The following is a 22,280-nucleotide window of genomic DNA, read 5'->3' on the forward strand; positions in this document are numbered from 1 at the left end:
CAAATTAAAAAAAATCTTAAAAAGATTTAAAAATATAAAGACTTTTCAACTGTGGCAAAATCATAGAATGTTTAGCCAATCATAAACAACTCTATTAAGAGGAACTTAACATGACGTGTTTATAAAGACCTGTGATGGACTAATAGTAATGTGAAAAATGCCTATACTACATTTAAATAAAATACCAACTTTAAAAATAATACAGGGCAATCAGCAGCTACATTTGATTAGCAAATATTTAAATCATGATGAATTTTATATGGAAATAAGTTCTAAAGTGAGACGAATTAAAATAGAGACACATCAATTATAACCATTTAATATGTTTTTGCATTCAATATCAATGGTCCCTAATTATAGATTTGAACAATATTTAAATGACTCAGCTTTATATGGATGTGTATGTGTATGCAACCACTTGCGTATATCCTAAAATATCACTAAATTAAATATCCATGACTGATGAAAAGAAGGTAGTATGCATAGGTCTACATATATTTCCTGCCAGCATGGTTTAAAGTATCTTCAGTATTATCTTCAAAGCTAAACAGTAACTTGAAGATGCTTATAAATTACAATTGTATAACAAGATTTTGCCACCAATTTTTACAACTAGATAAATAAATTTCACCCTATCTGTAAAGCATTAATAAAAAGTGAAAAATATTTTATATCTTGGGAAAATAAGCATCAAGATTAGGATAAAATGGTTTATATATGGAATTTTATCACTTCCAGATAACTCACTGATTAATAAACATTTTCTTTTGCTGAAGCCCATCCCATAGGTTTTACTTAGTGAATTTCATACATATTTTTACAAGCCTGCCTGAGAGTAGAAAGAAAAAAACTCTGGGAGATGAAAAGGAGAGAAAATTACCAGAAGTAAAGGGCAATGGAAAATGTGGCCTGTGCACAGAGGAACATGATTTATATTTATCAGCTTCACACCCATCTGGGGCAATCTCCTTCACTACTTTACAGCCTTAATCAAAGTCCCCAGTGGGATGTGTGAAACTTAGCCGCACGGGGTGATAACGGCTGTCTTTGAGATAGGAATATTGGTTAGCTAAATACTGAATAGGAATATTGGATAGCTAAATTGGTAAGAGAGAAGGAAAAGTGCTTTCACATTTTCGTATATTATCAACTGTGGTCTTGTAATCTATTAACATTACACATATAACTTTCCTTTATATTCAGTGCTATATGATGAATTTAAAAATGATAAACCTATTCAGAACATTAATCATTAATTTTACAGAACACTAATCACTGTGAACACATTATATACATACCTTTGGCTGAAGATTTGGATGTAATAAAACATAACCATTAGGATCAATTGCAAAATAATAGCCATTGGGGCACAGCTGAAAGATAATAAAAATAACTTAGAGATCCCTGAGTCACAATCAGAAATCCACATTCCTTAAAAAAAAAAAAATTCTTAAATATACATTTTAAAGCATGAAGAAGGATAACATGGTATCTTTATATTTTATTTTAGGGACCCCTTTTAACATTTAGCACCTTTACTAAGATAACTGCACATAATTTTTGAGAATTACTTAAGCGCTTTACACACAAGCTAAATTAGTACAGAACTTTAAAACAGAAAAGATACCAAAAGAATAAATTGCATCTTACTGTAAAACGTGGTGTTAGTCTTTTAATATCTTCCAAAGACACATCAACTCCCATCACACCAAGAATCAGCTGGTTCTATAATAAGACAGCAAAAAGGTCATGTACCAAAAATTTACATATTTCTACACAGTTATTATATATGTTCCTCCTTTTGCTTGACAATGGTTGTATTCCATACCAGCTTAACACATATGTAAGGGTGAGGCACTTTTGGTATCAGTTTACAATGATTTTCAGCTTTGATTGTTTTCCCATGACTTTGTCATTATTATTATTTAGCCTAAAAAATGAAATCTTGATGATTGAGGCTCAAGTATAAAAGATATATGAGAATTTTTATTTGATACTTCTTGTACTCATTACCTCTAATATTTATTTTAATTGCTACTGTACAGTCAGCAGCTGTAGCTCTGTGTGTGTGTATGTGTGTGTGTGTGTGTGTGTGTGTGTCTATGTATGTGAGGACTTTGTGGTGTACTATGATTAAGAATTCACAAAAATGTCCAGCTTAAACATATTGGGTAGTATGGAGTGAGAAAACAATGAATTTTTGCTGTTGATAGTATTTGTGTGTGTGTAACTATCCTGAAAGTATGTGACCTTATTCATAATAAAAATAGCAGAAATCCTCAAAACACTATTTCTGATTGTTGCTAGCTTCTTCTAAATACCATACAATGGCCATCATAATTTCAGTTGCAAGTCAAGGAGGCTATGTGTCAATTGCCATCATAATTATCTATGGGACCTCAAGATGGAAATGGTGTTAAAATTTACAATCAGGAATTTTTGTTTTAAATAGAATTATATACCTTATAAAATAAATTGAAATGTTACAAAGAAAAGTATAAAATCCAATCAATACTTATTATAAGAACACTTTAAACTTTGTGTATTTACACATACAGTGAGAAAGGTTTATCAACAACTATGCTCTTATTCCTGTGAAACAATTCTAGTCTGAGCAAAAACCCCCAAATTAAAGCAATCTCTTAGACAGTCCATATGGGGAGTTAGAGCATTACTCTTTTGTGAGTTACAATATTTAGAACCCACAGATATTTAAGAACCGTAATGGGCCCCCAAAGAGGAATAACGAATGTTTTCTATGGCCACATTATTAAAATAAGGAATTCAACTGAAATTTATAATAACTGAGCAAGTAATGCTTAAGTGCAATAGACTTCATTATACCATAAACTGGAAATAAATTCCCCTCAAATCAGGAATGCCAACCAAACTATAAAATGAGTATTTAGTATTAAAAACATCTCAACTTCTCCTGCTTTCTTAAATTCCTTCTGATGCAAGTTAAGAAATAGGAATGCAACCCTACTTTTAAGTCAAAAGTAATTAAAAAATAAGAAATGGAATTTAACAAGTGAAAGATACATATTTTTCAGAACTTTCAAAAGTTTAAGTTAGTAGCATTTTATTGCATTGACAATATTACCAGTTTTATAGCAATCAAGACTTGTAAAATTCATTATCTTTTTCCTGAATCTTGAAAAATAGAAAAAGTAAGGAACTATTCATTTAAATCAGATCCTCAAGTTACATGATGGTTTGAAAAATTACCGTATGAATGGAAGTTGGAGGAGGAATGATTCAATAAATGTACCTATGTACACGTGGTATAAACATCACCATGGTTTTGGTCTTTGGATTTTTCTTTCTGAACTCCGCACATTTTAAAAATGTGCACACAATAGTATTGCCCATTTATCATGTAATTAGTCCCAGAGTCTGAACTTGTGTTCTCATCAGGTCATAGTTAAATAGAGTTAAGTTGAATCTTGGCTCTGGGGAAACAGACAACTTGACCTGCGTTTCCTTTTTCCCAGGTGGTTATCACATAGGCAGCTGTTGCCTTTTACTTCTGGCCTCACACGACAGATACATTGTATGTATTTCCTTATAGAAATATCTTATCCACATTGAGCTTCAACGTCATAGTTTATCACTTATTATTATTAATTTTATCAATTAACTTTTAACCTTTAAGTTTGTCTTATTTTCAACTTGGCCGGTTATGTTGAAGACCGGAAGAGTTCCAGTAATGACAAGTCCCAGTTCCTAAAAATAGATTCAGAGAGAAAAGGCAAATTAAAACTACAACTTAAACTTTGTCATACTGCGTTAGTCTATGATATCCGAAACAGCATTTTATAGTTAGTACATAAAGAGCCACAAAGAAACTACTAACTGATTTGAAAGCTTATTTTTTTTAAATAAATCAATGAAAATGTCTTGGAGGTAATCAGGATCTATTAGGCAGCTATTGAAGCATGCAACATCTAAAATAATACTCTAAGAGAGCATTGCAAATAACTTAAAAAAAATAAAATGACACGAAACATTTTAGTAACTCTGCCCCTCCACTCTTTTTTTTGTGGTCATAGTTCACCTACTATCGGGGCCTCCATGAGTAGAGTGATATTAAAATATTATTTCAAATGATTTATTTACCTTCCTTTGTTGTAGCTTCATTCTTAATTTTTTTTTCACGTCCTAAGCCAAAGGCTTCATGCCAAATCACAAATATTAGCAGAATAACATTATACATAGAAGAAATATGCTATTGATTCTGCATTTCTGGAATATTCTAGGTAAATACTATGCTGTTTAAGGGAAGCAATATTGCATCTAAATACTCTCCAGAATAAACATTACTGTTTAACAAAGTAAAATGATGTAGACAAGACAACTGCAAGCATCAAATACAAAAGTCTAGTCATGAAGCTGTTTAGTATAAAAAAAAAATTACATACTATTAATCAGCATCTAGATAATTCCATATATTAAATGAATTCATGGAGAGTAGTTGAAATAAACTGATTTTCAAGTCAGAGGTTGCTTTCTTTTTGTTGCTGACATCTGCAGCAATTATATGTTTTTTACCACTATTTCATGTCAAAACTACATTTTCAACAAATTACTCTTTAAAATAATTTTTAAATTATTGTTGAAAATATTTTGGATTTGCTAAAATGAGAAAATATTAATCTTCTTGTGAATAATGACCCCCAATCCAAATCTCATGACCCCTGCACTCATTTCAGAAACAGCATGGTCTCATGGAGAAAATATCTTAGGTTATGGCTTAAACTTATGCATGTGGGAAGCCCAAAACAATGGGAACTGGATTAGAGAGGAAGGAAAATCATAGAGAGGCTTTCAGCAGGACAAGATACCAGATTGTTTGGGACAAATAAAATTAAGAAAACAACTAGATGTGGCTGGGTAATGATGATACACCCGTTGGTTCTCTATTTAGTCCTAAGCAAGAATATTCAACAATGAAACTATCCTTAATTAAACATGCAAGGTAATAGTCACAATGAAAACTTTCCACCTCAATAAAGTCAGATTACAGTTAATTCATAAAATCAGTATCCAAAAGATAATTCAGGCTTTCCTGAATTTTATTACTTTTATTATTACTTTCCTTTTGGCAAACTATTTAAGTTTTAATGTATATGCATAGTTTTACAAATGCTAGCATGGTATAAAATAAGGTATATGTGGATGCACCCTTTTTCTTTGCATCACTGTTTCATTTATATAGCATACATAATTTACTTCTAAATACACTAATATGTATCCTAAAATGAGGCACTAGACTTTGAACATTTCAAACAAATTCATGGATGAACTCATTGGCCCAAATTCCATTTTCTCCCTCATTTATTAAGCAGACAAAAGAATTGTACTCCATTCCTAGGCACTGAACAAGTCTCTAGAGAATAAAAAAGAGAACTAAAACAAGATTTCTGGAGTCCTGGAATTTATTTGATATTTATTTTCTAGAGCCAAACTCTTTTCAATCTCTCTCTCTTTTTTTTTTTTCAATTTTATTTATTTATTTATTTTCCGCCCCCAAAGCCCCAGTAGATAGTTGTATATCATAGCTGCACATTCTTCTAGTTGCTGTACGTGGGACGCGGCCTCAGCATGGCTGGAGAAGCGGTGCGTCAGCGTGCGCCCGGGATCGGAACCAGGGCCGCCAGCAGGGGAGCACGTGTACTTAACTGCTAAGCCACGGGGCCGGCACTCAATCTCTCTCTTTTTAAACAAAGAACCTCATTTTATCTCCCAAATAAAGGTAACAGTCCACAATATTGTCCCAGTCTTGTTTTTGTCCTTGTCTCCCTCTGTCTGCAAAAGTGACTGAGGTATCATTCCTTCAATACACCCAGCACTTCTGCAGCTTTCATACTGCACTCCTTTTGTGTGGTCTCAGTTCTCATCACCAACTGTTGAAACCTTACCTGGACTCATATGTTCAGCTAAAATGTCACCATCTCTTTATAAAATGTCACCATCCCTTTAGCCTCACCCTACTCCATTTCCCAACATATGGCTTCTTTCTTCTGAATTTCCAGAATTCTTTTCATTTTGCTCATTATATTTATTACATTTTGTCTTAGAATATTTTTATATTTTCCTTCTTAATATAACTGTTAATTTGACCAGCATATATTTGAATCTGCTATGTGCAGAGATTATAAATAAATAATTAGAAATACAAAAGAAGACTCCATGTGTCCATTGAATAGCCAATTCATGTGCCTCATTTTTTTTCATTTTTTACATTTAGTTTCAGCTTATAGAACAGCATATTTAGAACCAAAATTTCTTCCTAATGTCATTTGTGCTATCAGTAAGAACCTTACCAACAATGCAGACATGCTGGTTAATGAACTTCTGGTCATAGGAAATACAACAGGGCATAATTATTGACTCCTCCTATCATATTCTGTCCTGTGATGGATTTGGAAAAGTGAAACATTTTGACCATAGCTTTAGATGACCATGTGACCTTAAATAAATATGTGATGTCAAGAAGGAACACTGGACAGTAATTTTAGCTAGGGCTTGAGGTAAGCAAGCTTCACTTTATCTTTCTTAGCATGCAAGGCTGCTGCTAATAGTGTCTATTTTTCTTCTAACTTCCTGTATATGTTTATTTTACAAGAACCAAATGATAAGTAATTCTAAATGGATTGCATTTTGCCCTTTGGGTTCATCACTGCATTCAGAAAAGTAGTATCAGCATCTAATTGAACATATAATTTCCAAGTAGGAAAAGGGGTTACTGAATCAGCATTTACTTTTCAGAACTTAGTATTTTGATTCTCTGCAATATATTACATTAGTAAAATCATTAATAAAGTCTTCTCATTAAGATTAAGTATATGAATAAATCTAAAGTATGATAATTACTATCTATAACTTTTATATCGGAAAGGTATAACTTACATTAAAACAAGATTTCTCAACTTCGGCCCTACTGATATTTTGGGCTGGGTAATTCTTTGTTGTGTGTCTGTGGGGAGGGGGCTGTCTTGTGCATTGTAGGATGTTTAGCAGCATCCCTGGCCTCTATCCATTAGATGCCAGTAGCGACCCTTCCCCAACCCAGTCATGGCAATCAAAAATATCTATAGATATTTCCAAATGACTTGTGAGAAACAAAATCACCCCCAGTTGAGAACTACCACTTTGAAATATGAAGGAATACCTGTACTAAAATTTCAATTGTGCAATGGACAACTTAACATGCTTTTGGTTATTTTGCACCAGATTTGATCACCTCCATGGCCTATTTCCATAAATATCTGGGGTTGAATCTAAAGCAAGAGATTATATATGAAGAGGTGATGAGGTTTGTGGTGATTTCAGGGTACGGTAAGTTTTTGGCCTATCTGCATGTACTTCTGAGTTTTGTTGGGTCTGGCTTGAGTTGTGGAGGCTGTACATGCTTCTGCTAGGTGAAGTCTACTTTAAAAATATTTTCTTCAAAATTCTTGCTCAAAATCTGCAGTAACAGGAACTACTTCACTTGACTTTTAGCATTTTTTTACATAACAATTCAAAAAGTTATTGAAAAGCCCATAAATTCAAGATTCTAGGTTGGAAATCTAGGTTCTCAATGGATCAACTAGAAAATAAAATAATACTTTATATTGTGGTTCTCAACTACACACAAGTCTAGGTTTTTATGTAAATTACCTAATTCTAGCAAAGAAGTTTGTGATATAAGGAATTTTAGAAGGAGTTTAATGAAGAGGAAAGGAGAAATGTCACCTAGAACGAGGTAGAACTCAGCTGTGTGCTTTTGTTATACAGTCTTTGGTTGAACAGCCAGTATCTTACCAGTGCATCCAGGTACACATTTGTCCATTGGACTTGCTTAGCTTTGTCTCCTGCTAAAACCATTGGTCGTCCCAGAACATCCAAATATTCCTATTTATTAAAAAAAAAAAAAAAGTGGTTGAAATTAGAAATGCTGTGTTAAAAAAAATCATCTCCACAGAAGAAAAATTATCTAGAGTTAAAAATGAATATGGAATCAAAATTATTAAAAAAGTATATAATCCTTTAATTTCTACTGTGGGTATTCCATAAATGGTATGTCTACGTACTTTGAATCAACCACATTTGACTTACTTATACAATGTTATCTACCTCAGTTTTTTTCTAGTAACAATCAAAACATTCTCTTTTTGAGGTACAGCCAATGATAAGTGAAATACGTTCCTTGTGAATTGTTTTATGTTCATCTAAACTATTTAAAGCTTTGTGATTTACTGGATGAAACTACACAAATTTGAAATAATAAAGCAGCCACATACTTGCTTTCATATCACAGATTGTTTGGCTGAAATTCAAAACTACATTTAAAAATATCAAAAAATAAATGAAATACTGTGCCAAACCTAGACATCAGACTCAAATACAGCTGCTGCTTCATTTCAACATTAAAACGTATTCAGTATTCGTTTCCACAAATGCCATTTTATTTATGCTAAATTTTGACGTGGTCTATTTTGTAGATCCTCGGTTATGTCTAAACTTGAGTAATGATTTTAAATTGTAATTTATGAATATTTAAAAATAATATATATTTAGATGAAATTAATTGCTTCAGTCTACAAAGTTATTTAACAGGCATGTTTTCAACTGAATGGTTGTAGAAAAATCATCTCCCTGTTATAAGTTTATTTTAAATAAACTTACTTTTTATTTAAATACATCTAGAGAGGTTATTTGGAAGGTATCTAAATTATGACTAGGACCCTCTATTTGTCCAAAATAATTATTGTTTAATTTTCTATGTGGTAGCTACAACCTGAAGAAACTCATTTAAATGATTTGCAATAGAACAAAGTTCAAATTACATGAGATGGGATTATTAGTAAACTTTATTTTATTTATTTTGTATGACATTTCTAACATCTGAGAAGAACAATATACTCATTTGCTTTTTTACTTGAGTTTTGGATGTTTGAAAACACTTGGAACATTAATGAAATAAAAACCAATACATTACCATGATACTCATCATTTTGTTAGAAATATAATATTATGGATTTTTTCATTTTTATCTATTTTCTCCATATTGAACATATTTAAAGCAGAAAAGAAATATGTTAGGTTTTTAAAAAATAATGTAAACAAGTTTTAAATAACCATACCTGAGTATTGATTCTTATTGCTCCAATAGAAGGAATTTCATAATAATAACCTGAAACATATATATATATATATATACATATTTATATTATAATAAAAGGCCACAAAATTATTTTATGGCTTTGTACAAGAAAAGAGCAGTTTTTCACTTTAATTGAGTAAACACTGAAATACCAACACCACTGATAAATTTGGAAAATGTTTGATTATTCATAACAAATGCACAGGCTTTATGAGAAATTTTGCTACATTTCTTAGATTGTATAAAATAAATGTTATTTTCTACAAAGCAGTAGGGAATGTGGGGTCATTAAAAATCTTTTTTTCATTGGAGAAATTACTAAAGATGCACGATAATGGGTATCTGATAATTATTATATTTATATAAAATGTTTGCCTAAATATAACTTTGAGAATAAATTTAGGTTCTTTTTATTGCTGTGTGATCACTGTTTATTTTTCAAATAACAACTTGGTTTTTCTAAGTACAAAGGAAATATGGGTTCACTACACAAAATATGAATCACCTAGGAATGTACATGAAGACATTTAAAAAAAACAATAATTTAACCACTCAGAGAAAAAATATACATATATGTCACAGTTTTTTATATCTAAGTTTTACATAATTCAGGTATTTTTTCATTCTTAATTTTTTCATGTAAGGCTATATTTGATAAGCATCATTAAGTATCTCTCAATAAAATATATCCCTTTATGAATATACAATATGATCAGATGTCTGAATTTTTATAATGTAACACTTGTCAAAGTTTGTTTTGTTGTGTGTGTTTTCTCTATAGAAAACATGTTCAGCATCTTATTCTTGCCTCAATTCCTATAAAAATTAGCTAATACTTTAGACTATTTTAAATAATACGTGGAACTAACAACAACTCCAAATTATTTTTCTTCTAATAAAATGTGGCCAAGAAAACAGATCTGTTACCTTTATTTTCACAGGCCATCCACTGAATAGGTCCTCTGTCATAATTATGTTGACCAACTGAAAAAGTGAATACGCGTACCTGGTGAATTGAAAAACAGGCATCTGTTAGGCTGCATACGATTTGATTGAATGGCAAAACAAAATAGCTGAAGTAAAAAATAAATAAAAGCATGTTTTTCCGTTGACTTATATGAAAAGAAATATCGAGGCCAGTAAAACATTCAGGAAGGCACCAGAGGGAAACCATATAATCTACTCTAAACATAGAGGATACTATATATACTACAGTTACTACATAACTACAGTTACTAAACTTCAATTAGTACTTGGGTGCCCTGCACCATATCCTGATCCTGTGGTGGTATCATGACTAAGGATTCATTTAGTAGAAATGGCATCTTTCAGGTCCAACCCAGCTTCACCTGTCTCACCTGGTGAACACCTGTTATCCACATATCTAGTCACTGCAAAAGAGAAAATTTCCCAATTTCATAGGTATGTGGTTATAAAAACGTATACAGAAAGGAGGTCATTATACTTTTAGTTGCTTAAGGCAATTAAGCTTAGCAATAGTTTCACTACTTACACACTATGGAAATACTTAGGATGCATATGTATGACTATGTTAGTTATATTATTTTCTATAAAAGATGACTGGCATACATAGACAAATATTTTAAGCTCCTAGATTTTTTTAAAGAGAACCAAAATATTGACTGTTTCTAACATGCTATAAAATATGTAGATATTTAAAAATTCTATTGAGATAGTTTTTAAATTGTAGCAATTTATATATTTATTGGAAGCCATTGAATTTAAATAATAGTATAAAAGTATAGAGGATAAATTCAATGATGTCAACAAATATTTAATAAAATGGCTATTTAACACACATTAATTTATATCAATTTAGTAATTTAGTAATCTAGGTAAAGCAATATTCTAAGTTCAACATTTTAGCTTTTTTTAAAGATAAACGTGCAGACAAATCCCTTTTCCATGAATTCATGTTTTGGTTTGAACTACGTTAAGAGCTTTTCCCTAATTCATGTCGATTGACTGTTTGAATTGACATTTTCTAATTGTTGCGTCTGTTTCATCTTTTGCACATGATTGCAGAGCACAAATCTCAAAGGAGATTTCACATCTGTTCTCTGTTCTTTCACTGAGCTTGCCCACACAGAAATCACATCATAACAATCCCTGCCCTAAAATGTACAGTGGGGATGTTGCTGTTTCACTTGTTAATTTTTATGTGAGCTACTTTCACGCTGTCTAGGTTTGCCTTAGCTAGTTATGCAAGAAGCCATTTAGTGGACACCTCTGAGTTTTAATCACCTCAAGCTATAAGGACAAATGGCTGGTTCTAGGTTAATAGTAGAAGTTGGTGACACCTACCTACCTCTCTTTTCTCTTGCTCTCTCTCAATTGCTCAAAATGCAAAAGTTTCATTTTCTTAAATTCTTCAGTTGGGTCATTTTTGGGGCTATCTATATATTTAAATGTAGTGTTACTGCTTATCTAGTTGAACTTATTCCTAAACAGAATATTTTTATACACAGGTTGGCCACCCTACTGATAATTCAATTTAACTGCCATACCTTAAACAATTGTCATGTGAATTCAGGGCAGGGAAACAATCCAGATGCTCCAGAAAGCACTTGGGAATTTCATCATAATTAACATTTGAAAACATGTCTCAAATTTTCAATTTAAAGCACTGCTTTGTCTAGTTGTTTCTGTTACCACAACAGTGTCCTAGTAAAATATTTTCCATAAAGTACTTCTCAGTAAAAAGAAATAAATAAGACTAAGTGACTTATTATATCTATGTCTCTGGAAGGCAAGCATTTTTAACAACAGAGAGGCTACACTTAGACACACACAGTGTGATTATTTTGACCAATGTTATTCATCAAATAGTCCAAATAAACACTTAGCCAAAAAACACACTAGTCAAAAAAGCTTATTGCTTTATTTGTTTTACTACAAAAGTTTTGCCTAACCCCCATGGTTTGCCTACACGGAGCCCTCAGAGGGTTGTCCATGTGAAGGAACTCAGGATCAGTGCTGGCTGTGGAAGTGCACAGTCTGTCACAATTAATTATAATTTTATACATTTTTTAAATACACTAATTTTTTTTTGCCTCTCCCTTCATTCATTTTTCACATAGGTCCTGGCCTATTTGAACACTGGTAGCTACATTAAGTGACTGAATCATTCCCATATTATAAATGTATAATTTGTACCTCTTTTCTCAATTTTTATTTGCCTTACTGTAGACATTTTTAAAGACACTATTTTTCTGAAATTTTCCTCCTAATGGTTACTAGCATCTTAAGAATTACAAACGTAACCTTCTTTTTATAATTCCTGCAACTGCCCTACCATTACAATATTTACAAAATCTTTCTAATATATCTAAGATGCTTATTTGTCTCTTGGTGTGAGTGTGTATATATATACACACATACATGCACACAAAACACGTGTATATATTTAATGATTTTATAGACTATCTTAGAATTTTCTGAAATGATTTTATAAATATATACTTAGTTGAGAAAAAATTTAATATAAATCACTCAAAATTTTTAATTCTTTATATGACAATGAAAAAAATCAATATAAAAATTATTTCAATCCCAGATGCCATACCCATGCTTAATTTGACTTTGCTTCACATATTTTGGCTAATTATGTAATAAGAATTTTAACATCATTGATTTCATAAACATGTGCAATACACATTTTATAGTGCATGTACATAATAAATCGGTGAAATTTAAAAAATATTTTTTGCACACTAACTTTCCACTTGGAATTGTAGCTGGTATTCCTTCTATTGCATACTATATTACTGCCACCCTGTGGAATAGTGAATGAACTAACTCTAAAATTCCAGATGCCAAAATGCACAGGGATGATTGCTATCTCCCCATTCTTCTGATGTTTTCCACTTCTTTACAGTTTTTGTTTAGCTATAATTTGGGGGAAAGAAAAAATAAAGTGATTCCTTGAAACATGCACAATTTAAAAGTCAAGGTAAATTACCTTCTTAAAGATGTATATTTTTAGAGTTCTGTTTTTATTAGTGTATTTGCATGGTCTTACATAAAAACAAAATGACATACAAAATATCTTGAAATATTTAATGTGAAGTCACACAAGCTATATATTTCATCTAAAATTTCAACTAAGCGAATTACTTACTTTAGACTACGTCTACATCAAGGCAAAGTCAATTTTTGTGGAGAAAACATTCCTTTACTCAGACCTAGTAGTACATTTATACTCACAACACTAGATTCATGTAACAAATGCATTCTGGAGACTCTCTGTTCTAAGTGAAATGATCCTAGAAAATCTGCTAAATGTTCCTCAACTAATCTGTATGATTTTAGATAGGCTAATGTTTCAAAATGTTTGCTTCTGTGAGGGTCATGTATGAAACATATATAGTTATAGAAGGCTTTGAAAAATATTTTTCATAATGTTGGAGCCCAGATCTTTAACAGAAATAACATAGGAAGGTAGTATTGAATAAACACTGGGTTGGGTTAAAACAGTTCCAAGATTGCCCTATTGTATCTATTGCATCTATTGTAGTGCCTTACACATAAATGGAAACAAATATTTATTAAATGAAAAAAAGTGAACAGCCAAATGAGTTGTCTCAGCTTCCTACCAGAAGGATCTAAGACAAGTTTTACTGTCATCTGACATACAAAACAGTTCATTATAATACAACAGAACCAAAACTGGGCTGGCAGTCATCTTATGTTTTGTAATTTGGGCAGTTTCATTATACTTATATCATGGTAAATTCTTAATCTTTTCATTTTATATTATGCAGACTTTTTTAATGGAATTGAACAAACTTTTCCAGGCAAAATAAAGTAGACAACATATACACCATTTATATACTGCATTATTCCTAGAGAATGAAAAAAATTTCTCATAATTCTGGACCCATGCTTAGTTATATAAGCATATTCATAAAGGCAATAGTAATCTGAGAGTATATTTAATAAAATTAAACTTCAGACAATTAAAAACCAGTCCTTATTATTATTTGCAAATTTACATAATTTTTCCTTCAGTTGTTTCAAAAACCATTTTTTCTCTGAACAGAATATTATAATTCCCATAATACAAAGTTGACATGTCAAGCCTGGCCTACTTGGTCAGAGAAATTTTTAATTAACAGCAAATCTGGTTATTAAAAATGTATTACGGATTTGTTCCATAATACACCACTGATTTACAATTTTACCCTACAGTTCTGGACTTCTGCTAATCTGTTTTTTATTTTGTTTTGTTTTGTTTGTTGAAGACTAAAATACTTGTCTTCAATTAAGATTTTTCCAAAGCCACAGGGTCAACCTATTTTAAAAAGCCATAGGAATTTCTGGTTTCCCAGCAGAACCCAGTTACTGGAAACTGTCACCTCAACAATTATCAGTTACCCAGAGTTCAAGTTTAATTTACAATAGGCAAATCTCCAAGGAATAATGAAAATGAGACTATGAAGAAAGGAAGCCAATAAAACTAAAATAAAAACTTTAGCTATCGAAACATGTTAGAAAAATGATGTCAGAAATGGGTTTTATTAATTTACTGTGTGTACTAAAATTTCTGGCATTAAGCCTATAAAAATACTACACTGGACTAAATATTTTAGGAGAAAATTCTACAGTGGATTCCATAATTCACAAATATACCAGAATCCACAGCATTTGAATAACCTACATCTCTACTTTTATAGCATTATGAAATAAATAAAAGTGTCCAAATTCACCTTTCACACTTAATTTATTTTATAAAGCCCAGTGATCTGAAAAGTACTTGCAGGCTGCAAAGTTTTGACGGCTTAGTTTAATTGGTCTTAGCCTGTTAAGGCTGTGAGAAGCATGTCTCTTACTGGTAAAGTCTTGCTGTCCAACTAGAAGACTCCTGTGTGGTCAAATGATGATGGGCATAGCCACAGGGCTGCCAGGGAGAAAAAGAGAGACAGACGACCAGCCAAGTGCATTCCACATGAGATTATGAAATTTGGACTGTAGATCGTTTAAATTTTTGACTCTGCCACTTGATAGCCATATGACTTTCAACAAATTACGTTACTTCTCAAATTTTAGTTTTCTTATTTTCAAAATGGGGATGATGATGATGGTAATAATAACATTTTTATCATATGATTATTTCAGTTGTAAATGAAATGATACATCCAAAGCATTTATATTATATGGAAAATCATAAACTCAATAAATATTAGCTATGGTAACAAAGATGATGATGATGATGACAACAAAGACAACGATGATGATGATTACAACATCATCTAGAGTCACACTACCAGAATTCAACGAGGTAACATTTTCCATTAGTAGGACATTAGCCTTTCATTCCTCAAAAAGAACTTACAATAACTCAAAATAACACCTTTCTAGAGGAACAAATTTGGTTCAATGTACTACATATAACAATAAACTCTAAAGAAAAGGGGCCAATATTGTCTAAATGCCATTGTGTCCATATGAAATATGTCTATACGAAATTTCCCAGGGTCTGACAGAGGCAAGAATTTAATCAATGTCTGTTGAAGTTTTTCAAGTAAATAACACAAAACAACTTTAAAAAGAAAAATAAAATGTAGTAGTCATGTAGGTTTTGCAGACGTGAACTTAAAGAACTAAGCTGATATTTCTCTTATATGTCTTATGTGTGGGTATATAACACAGATACCCGCCTTGGTATTATGTTGGTATTTTTAAGTTTACAACAACTATAATGAATCACTCTCACATTATCAGATAATAAGGAAGTAATTTCGGATTCCCCTTCCTTCTGCACACATTCATAGTACTTGATAAAGAAGGAATAAGCTATGGGTACACTGCATTTCCAAGCAATTTGTAGCTCTGCAAAGACTATCTGAGCTGAGAGAAAATAAGCAATATAGTGATTTATTTCAGATGTTCTTCTTGGGTAATGCCAAATATTTCTGACACTAATAATAAGAATACTCATGAAAAACTATGTGTTGGACTGATTAGGGTGAATGGAAAGGTGCCATCAATACAATCATTTTTATATAAATTTAAGCCCTCTCTACTTGCAAGATGACATACGCAAGAGTGGAACATCAATTTTACTCCACATTTCAATTACACAGGCAAAATTATTGTTTTAAATGATTTCGTTTTAAAAGAAGAACAAAGCTACTGAGGATTTTTTTGAATTTATGAATTTCTTATAGTTTACCTTAGAAGCATATTTGTTGCATATTTACTGATATGTCCAAACTATCAGTAAATATTAATAACTACTGTGCTTCAAGCCATGTGTCAGCCTCTAAGGATTCAATGGCGGGTTTACAAAGTAAGGCAACCCCTTCTCATGGATCTCATAACAAAGAGGAATTCAAAATAAAAAGAGAACAAATACATAAATAAAATAATAAAAAATGGTAATCTGGAAGAAAGAAAACAAAGAGCAAAGAGGGTACTGAAATAGAGAATGACAAAGGCAGTGTCTGGGGAAAGAGAACTGCCCTAGAAGGACTGAGCGGGAAGACTCCTCTACAGAGACACACTGTGAGCAGAGTTCTTAATCGGAGAAGATGGCAGCCACAGAAAAAGCAGAACAAAGTGCCTTTTGTGGTATATCATTTTAACACAAACAACGGGTAATCCTAATTCTGGGTTGTACAATTCTACCTAGAAATTATTTCAAGTGCATTTTCTGCACTCTAAGGTTTATGTCATATTATATCTTCTGTGCTTAATGTAATATTTAATCTCATTTTTCGTTAGATTTGTTTTAGATATTAAAGACTCTGTAAAATGCATGGAGGTAATATTGCTCAAACCTGAAGAAAAGGTAGCTGATAATCTGATAAGATTTTCCTTAGTTTAGGGAATGAATTGTCAAAATTAATTTTATTCAAAGAGAAACAAATGTAAATGTAATGTAAATGTAAATGTAAATTTACATTAATTACATTAAATTTACATTACATTACAAAAAACAAATGTAAATGTAAATCTGTCAGAGAGACACACACACACACACACACACACACACACACACACAACATGCCTTTTAAGCTGATGACCTCTCTATTGACAGAGCCAATATTACATTGTAGTTATACAGTATAGACAGCTATACAGTAACTCCAGCATAAATAATATATTTCATTTTTATAAATGAAGGTATAATTCCTATTTTAAAGCTGAAAATATTTTGGTAACTGTTGAAAGTGACAAAATATCTGAAATGAAACTTTTTGGAAGCAGTGCATTTGTCAAACAGTATTACATATTTTACAAGTCTGAATGCCTTTCATTATCATACATTTGAACATTCCTTCCAAAGGCTTCATTTTTGCCTGATGGAGAAGCCAGGCAGAGACAGTGGAGAAGGCGATGAATTATTTTCCATGAATTATTTTCCCTACCATCTGTTGAAAAATTAATTGACAATTTTCACTCTTACTATAAAAAACATACACATATTCAGTCATTTGTGACTTGCTTCAGATTTTTGTAGGCTATACATTATTTCTCTCTATTTTGGATCTGACAGAAAAATAGCACTTTGTCAATCATTTTTTAAAGAATTAAAAAAAAAATGCATCTATTATCAGATGATTATAATTTTAGCTATGCATTCTTTATTTTGAAATTTATTCCACATCTATCATATGCTTTTTTCCATTTATTGTTCTCATTCAATTTACTAGTTATTTTGAAATTTTCATTTTATTAATTTTGAATGCCTTTTCATTTTTTCATTCATTCTGGGAATTAAGCTAAGAATCAGAGAACTATTTTCTAGCTGGCTAGACAACCTTAAGTGTATATTGCTAACCAAAACCTTTGCTCTCCTACAGAAAATCAAATATCTTTAAGTTTGCTAGGGCTGGGAATTATCTTTCAACTCTGTGTCTGGTTTTACTTTCCTTTATTCATTTGTTTGGATTCCATGATATAGTTCATTTTAGTTTTGGCACCATTTTTAAGGAAGTCTCATACACATGGGTGAGCCCTAAGGAATGGCATTGCTGCAGGTAAAGATTAGAAAGTGAATGCATTTTAATTTGGAACAGCTGTGTGAAAAGATTAACATGGATTCAGTTTTAAAGCTGTATCTATCCATAATCAGGTAGATTAATTCTCAAGAGTAATATATTTCACAAAAGAACCAAATATTTTGTTCTGATTCTCAAACCTTTTGGCCTCATTAAATTGTGCTGTATATCTGCAGCCTCATTCATCAGCTCTCTGGATGTACCTCATCACATCTACCTGGGTTGCTCTGAATGATTTCTGATGTCATCTGGATGAAAAATGAGTGTAAATGAAGCATTCAACAGCCACATTAATACTAAGCAAGAGGCTTGGGAAAAAAGAAGGATTCAAAGAGTAGTTTTCAGATTTTTTTTCTTTCAAAGCTCATCAAACTTTCTTTATGACTTTGTGCTTTTGATATTTTTATGGTATTATGATATTTTTAAAAGACCATGTTTTAAAATAAAATTATAATCAAAGAATTTTTAAGAGTATCGAAAGTTTATATTTTACTAAATCTATCAAATTTCATTTTTATACATTGGCCATTTGAAAGATAATGTGGCTAGTGAAATTCAGAGTTGATAAATTACGTAATGAATATTAATTTTGCAGGTATGGAATTAGTCTGTCATACACATCTTTAGATGACAAGGATAGACAATTGTCTTTCATATTAGTGTCTGTGGGCTGCAAATCTCTCAGAGAAGGTGGATGAGTGTAAGGTAGGGAATTCTGAATAAGGAGGGGAAGTTAGAAATAATTCCTCAATGCACCCACAAGCATTTGAAGTCATATTTGAAGATGGTGAAAAAATCCCTTTTATACATATACAGACTATTTTTAGTATGTACGTATACACTCTCTATGCACAAATATGCCCTTAACATAAACAATTAGCTATGTATATGTTGTCTTGACAAAATATAAACACACTAGAAAATGTAACTGAATTAAAAGAGGTTGTCTGCCATCATCTATTTTCACTGTTAGTGGATACAGAACGTGAAATACCAAGGGATGAATATTTTGTTTGTTTAACAAAGTTTTCCCACATTAGAAGATGAGGGAAGCCACGGAATTTCAAAGTAGAGTACATATGACATGTAGTACAGCAATGTTTCCAGAAATATAATTCCTACTTGTCCAATTCAGAAATCTATGATCTGTATCTCTCAATCCCTCCTCTTTCAAAGATTCCCATCAATTATTCTTTCTCTGTTTTGCATCTGGAAGCTTTCTCTGTCTGTGTATCCCTTCACTAACCTATAACATAAAATAATGAATTAGTTCTTTCATTGTAAAAAATATATATATATATGGGGGGAGTGTATGTGTACGTATACATACTTGACTCGGAGTTGACTGTCTTATTTTTTTCCAATAGTTCTTAGCAAATTTGCAAAGATTCTAGAAAAAAATAGTTTATATTCATATTTCTACTTCCTCATTCCTTATTTACTTCTCAATCACCTGTTGGCTTTTACTCATACCACTTTATATAAGAGAGCTCATGCCCAAGTTACACACAGGGTCCCTTGTTCCTGAAGATACAATGGACAGAGGGGGTGTCCATCTAAAATAGATATAAATAGGTGTGGATATAACTTTGTATGTAGGTATATATATATATATATATATATATATATATATAACTTTGTGTCACAGAACTTTGCAACAGCCACTGAAATTAGAATCACAGAGACAACAAAGTATCTAATTCCAAGAATATCTTAATATTTATGTTAGATAAAAATAACATTTATTTAGGGGGCCGGCCCGGTGGTGCAAGCGGTTAAGTGCGCGCACTCCACTGCGGTGGCCCGGGGTTCGCCGGTTCAGATCCCGGGCACACACCGATGCACTGCTTGGCAAGCCATGCTGTGGCCGCATCCCATATAAAGTGGAGGAAGATGGGCATGGAGGTTAGCCCAGGGCCAGTCTTTCTCAGCAAAAAAAGAGGAGGATTGGCAGATGTTAGCACAGGGCTGATGTCCTCACACACACAAAAAATAAATAACATTCATCTAAAAATCACAGAACCTAAGCACTAACTACTTAATTTTCAAAGTTGCTTTGGCATTAACAAAGGGTCTGTGCCCTTAAGAAAAGTGAGTGTCCTTAAATCACAGCAGTCAATACATTAATAGACAAACAGCATGATTGTTAAGACTAGATTCATTAGTTTTACAAATGTAAATGTGATACGAATCATTTATTATGTGGTTTAGTATGTCACAAAACGCCTTTGTTTAAAAAGTTGAGTTCTTGTAAAAGGTGAAGGGGATGAGAAGCAGTGTTTCAAGATAATAATATTTAGATTGGATATTTTAAGGATGCATACATAGAAAAATGTCTTTAAAATAGTAAATTCTTCCTTTATTCAATCAACTGAACAATTTGTGAAAATAGAGGGTAGAATACAATTGCTTTCCTTATGATATAAAAACTTGTTTTTTTTTTTTAGCAAGGGTTTTGCATCTTTTTTTTTTTTTGTGAGGAAGATCAGCCCTGAGCTAACATTCATGCTAATCCTCCTCTTTTTGCTGAGGAAGACCGGCTCTGAGCTAACATCTATTGCCAATCCTCCTCCTTTTTTTTTTTTCCCCCAAAGCCCCAGTAGATACTTGTATGTCACAGTTGCACATCCTTCTAGTTGCTGTATGTGGGACGCGGTCTCAGCATGGCTGGAGAAGCAGTGCGTCGGTGCACGCCCAGGATCCGAACCCGGGCTGCCAGTAGCGGAGCGCGCGCACTTAACCGCTAAGCCACCGGGCCAGCCCTATTTTTTTAAAAAAGGAAACAAAACCCTATGATATGCCTTCCAAGACATATTACTGTGTTAATCCTGGATGCTAACTGAGTTTTGGAAGAGGAAAAAAAAAATTTAGAAGTTTAGATGAAAATTCCTTCTCTTTTTATACATTTATATTCCTTTATTTAAATTTATTTAAAAATATTTGCATACTCCCTAAAATCAAGTTCTATCCTAGGCAGAAATTCTGATATAGAACATAAACTTCATTGCCATATTTGTTTAAGAAACTCTTTCTTTTTGAAGAAAAATATCTTCTTCAAAGATATTTTTGAATATCTTTGAGGTGAACTAGATTTCTGGTGGTTGGTTTAGATATCACAATAAAAGATGATTTATCTAAACTTATACCTCTTAAAAAAATGATTCAAGTAGCGGGGTTTGCATTTATGTACTCCTATCATAAAATAATAAAGTATGCTTAAAATTAGGACTAAGTATAAGACGCTAAAAAGTCTCTTCCAAATTATCAGAGTAAGATTAATTAGTAGAATTTTGAGATAAACATTTTATTATATTCATACAGTTGAATTTTGGGTTAAATTTTGTTATATTTCAGTTCTTCAAAACGTGGTAATGTTAAATGATTCAGAATATTTAAATAAGCAGAATATTCCTTGACCCAAGTTATGTTCTATAATTATGAATTTTTGCAATAACAGAAATCATGCTTCCAACTTTTGTTGGTCTCAATTTATTTACTGTTGTATAATGACAATTATCTTTGAAACTGTACTCTCTGCTGGATGCCTAGAGTTCAAAGTTAAACAAGATACAAGCCCAGTCTTGTAGGACCTTGTAATCCGGAGAGGGGACAGTGTGAGGGACATGTAGGACTCCATACACTGGGCTATGGGGTCAGAGCACAAGCATCTGAACAAGCCTGAAGGGGGAAGGGAGTGTCAGAGACATCCTTCTGGTGATGACTGCACTGAATTTTGAACGATGAGTAGAAGTTACTAAATAAAGTAAGTAAAGTACATTATATCTTATGCATCTGCATCTTCTTGTTACTTTTAATTCTGACAATTTCTTTGAAAGAAATATTCATAAAATACGGTTATCATTTGAAGGTATTCACAGTCTTTAACAAGTTCAGTCCATTTATCAACTTTTTCAAAAGGAATGGCTCTTCTATACCATTAAAATCACTAGGTGTTGGAAAAAAACTTAACCCTTGTATCAAACTTACATTATATGACATTATGCTTATAGCATAAGCAGTATTCAAAGAGTTCAGTATAAAAAAGATTTGTGATTAATTTGAAGTTATATGCATGTATATGTTTTTAATTCTTTGATCATTTT

At 32.0% G+C, this 22,280-nt stretch overlaps 1 protein-coding gene across 7 annotated transcripts in view; it reads right to left on the reverse strand.

Moving 5' to 3' along the window:
• CACNA2D1 (calcium voltage-gated channel auxiliary subunit alpha2delta 1) overlaps positions 1–22,280 on the reverse strand; it is a 504,665-nt gene that overhangs the window by 58,904 nt on the left and 423,481 nt on the right. For all 7 annotated transcript variants that reach the window (XM_058524544.1, XM_058524526.1, XM_058524535.1 and 4 more), the window contains 6 exons: positions 10,079–10,157; positions 9,132–9,181; positions 7,810–7,899; positions 3,649–3,726; positions 1,651–1,725; positions 1,299–1,373 (listed from right to left, as the gene is read on the reverse strand). In XM_058524544.1, coding sequence (XP_058380527.1) covers positions 1,299–1,373; positions 1,651–1,725; positions 3,649–3,726; positions 7,810–7,899; positions 9,132–9,181; positions 10,079–10,157 — 447 coding nt within the window. The remainder of the gene's footprint in view (positions 1–1,298; positions 1,374–1,650; positions 1,726–3,648; positions 3,727–7,809; positions 7,900–9,131; positions 9,182–10,078; positions 10,158–22,280) is intronic.

The sequence above is a fragment of the Diceros bicornis genome, chromosome 3 (assembly GCF_020826845.1).
Source record: "Diceros bicornis minor isolate mBicDic1 chromosome 3, mDicBic1.mat.cur, whole genome shotgun sequence".
NCBI lineage: Eukaryota > Metazoa > Chordata > Mammalia > Perissodactyla > Rhinocerotidae > Diceros > Diceros bicornis.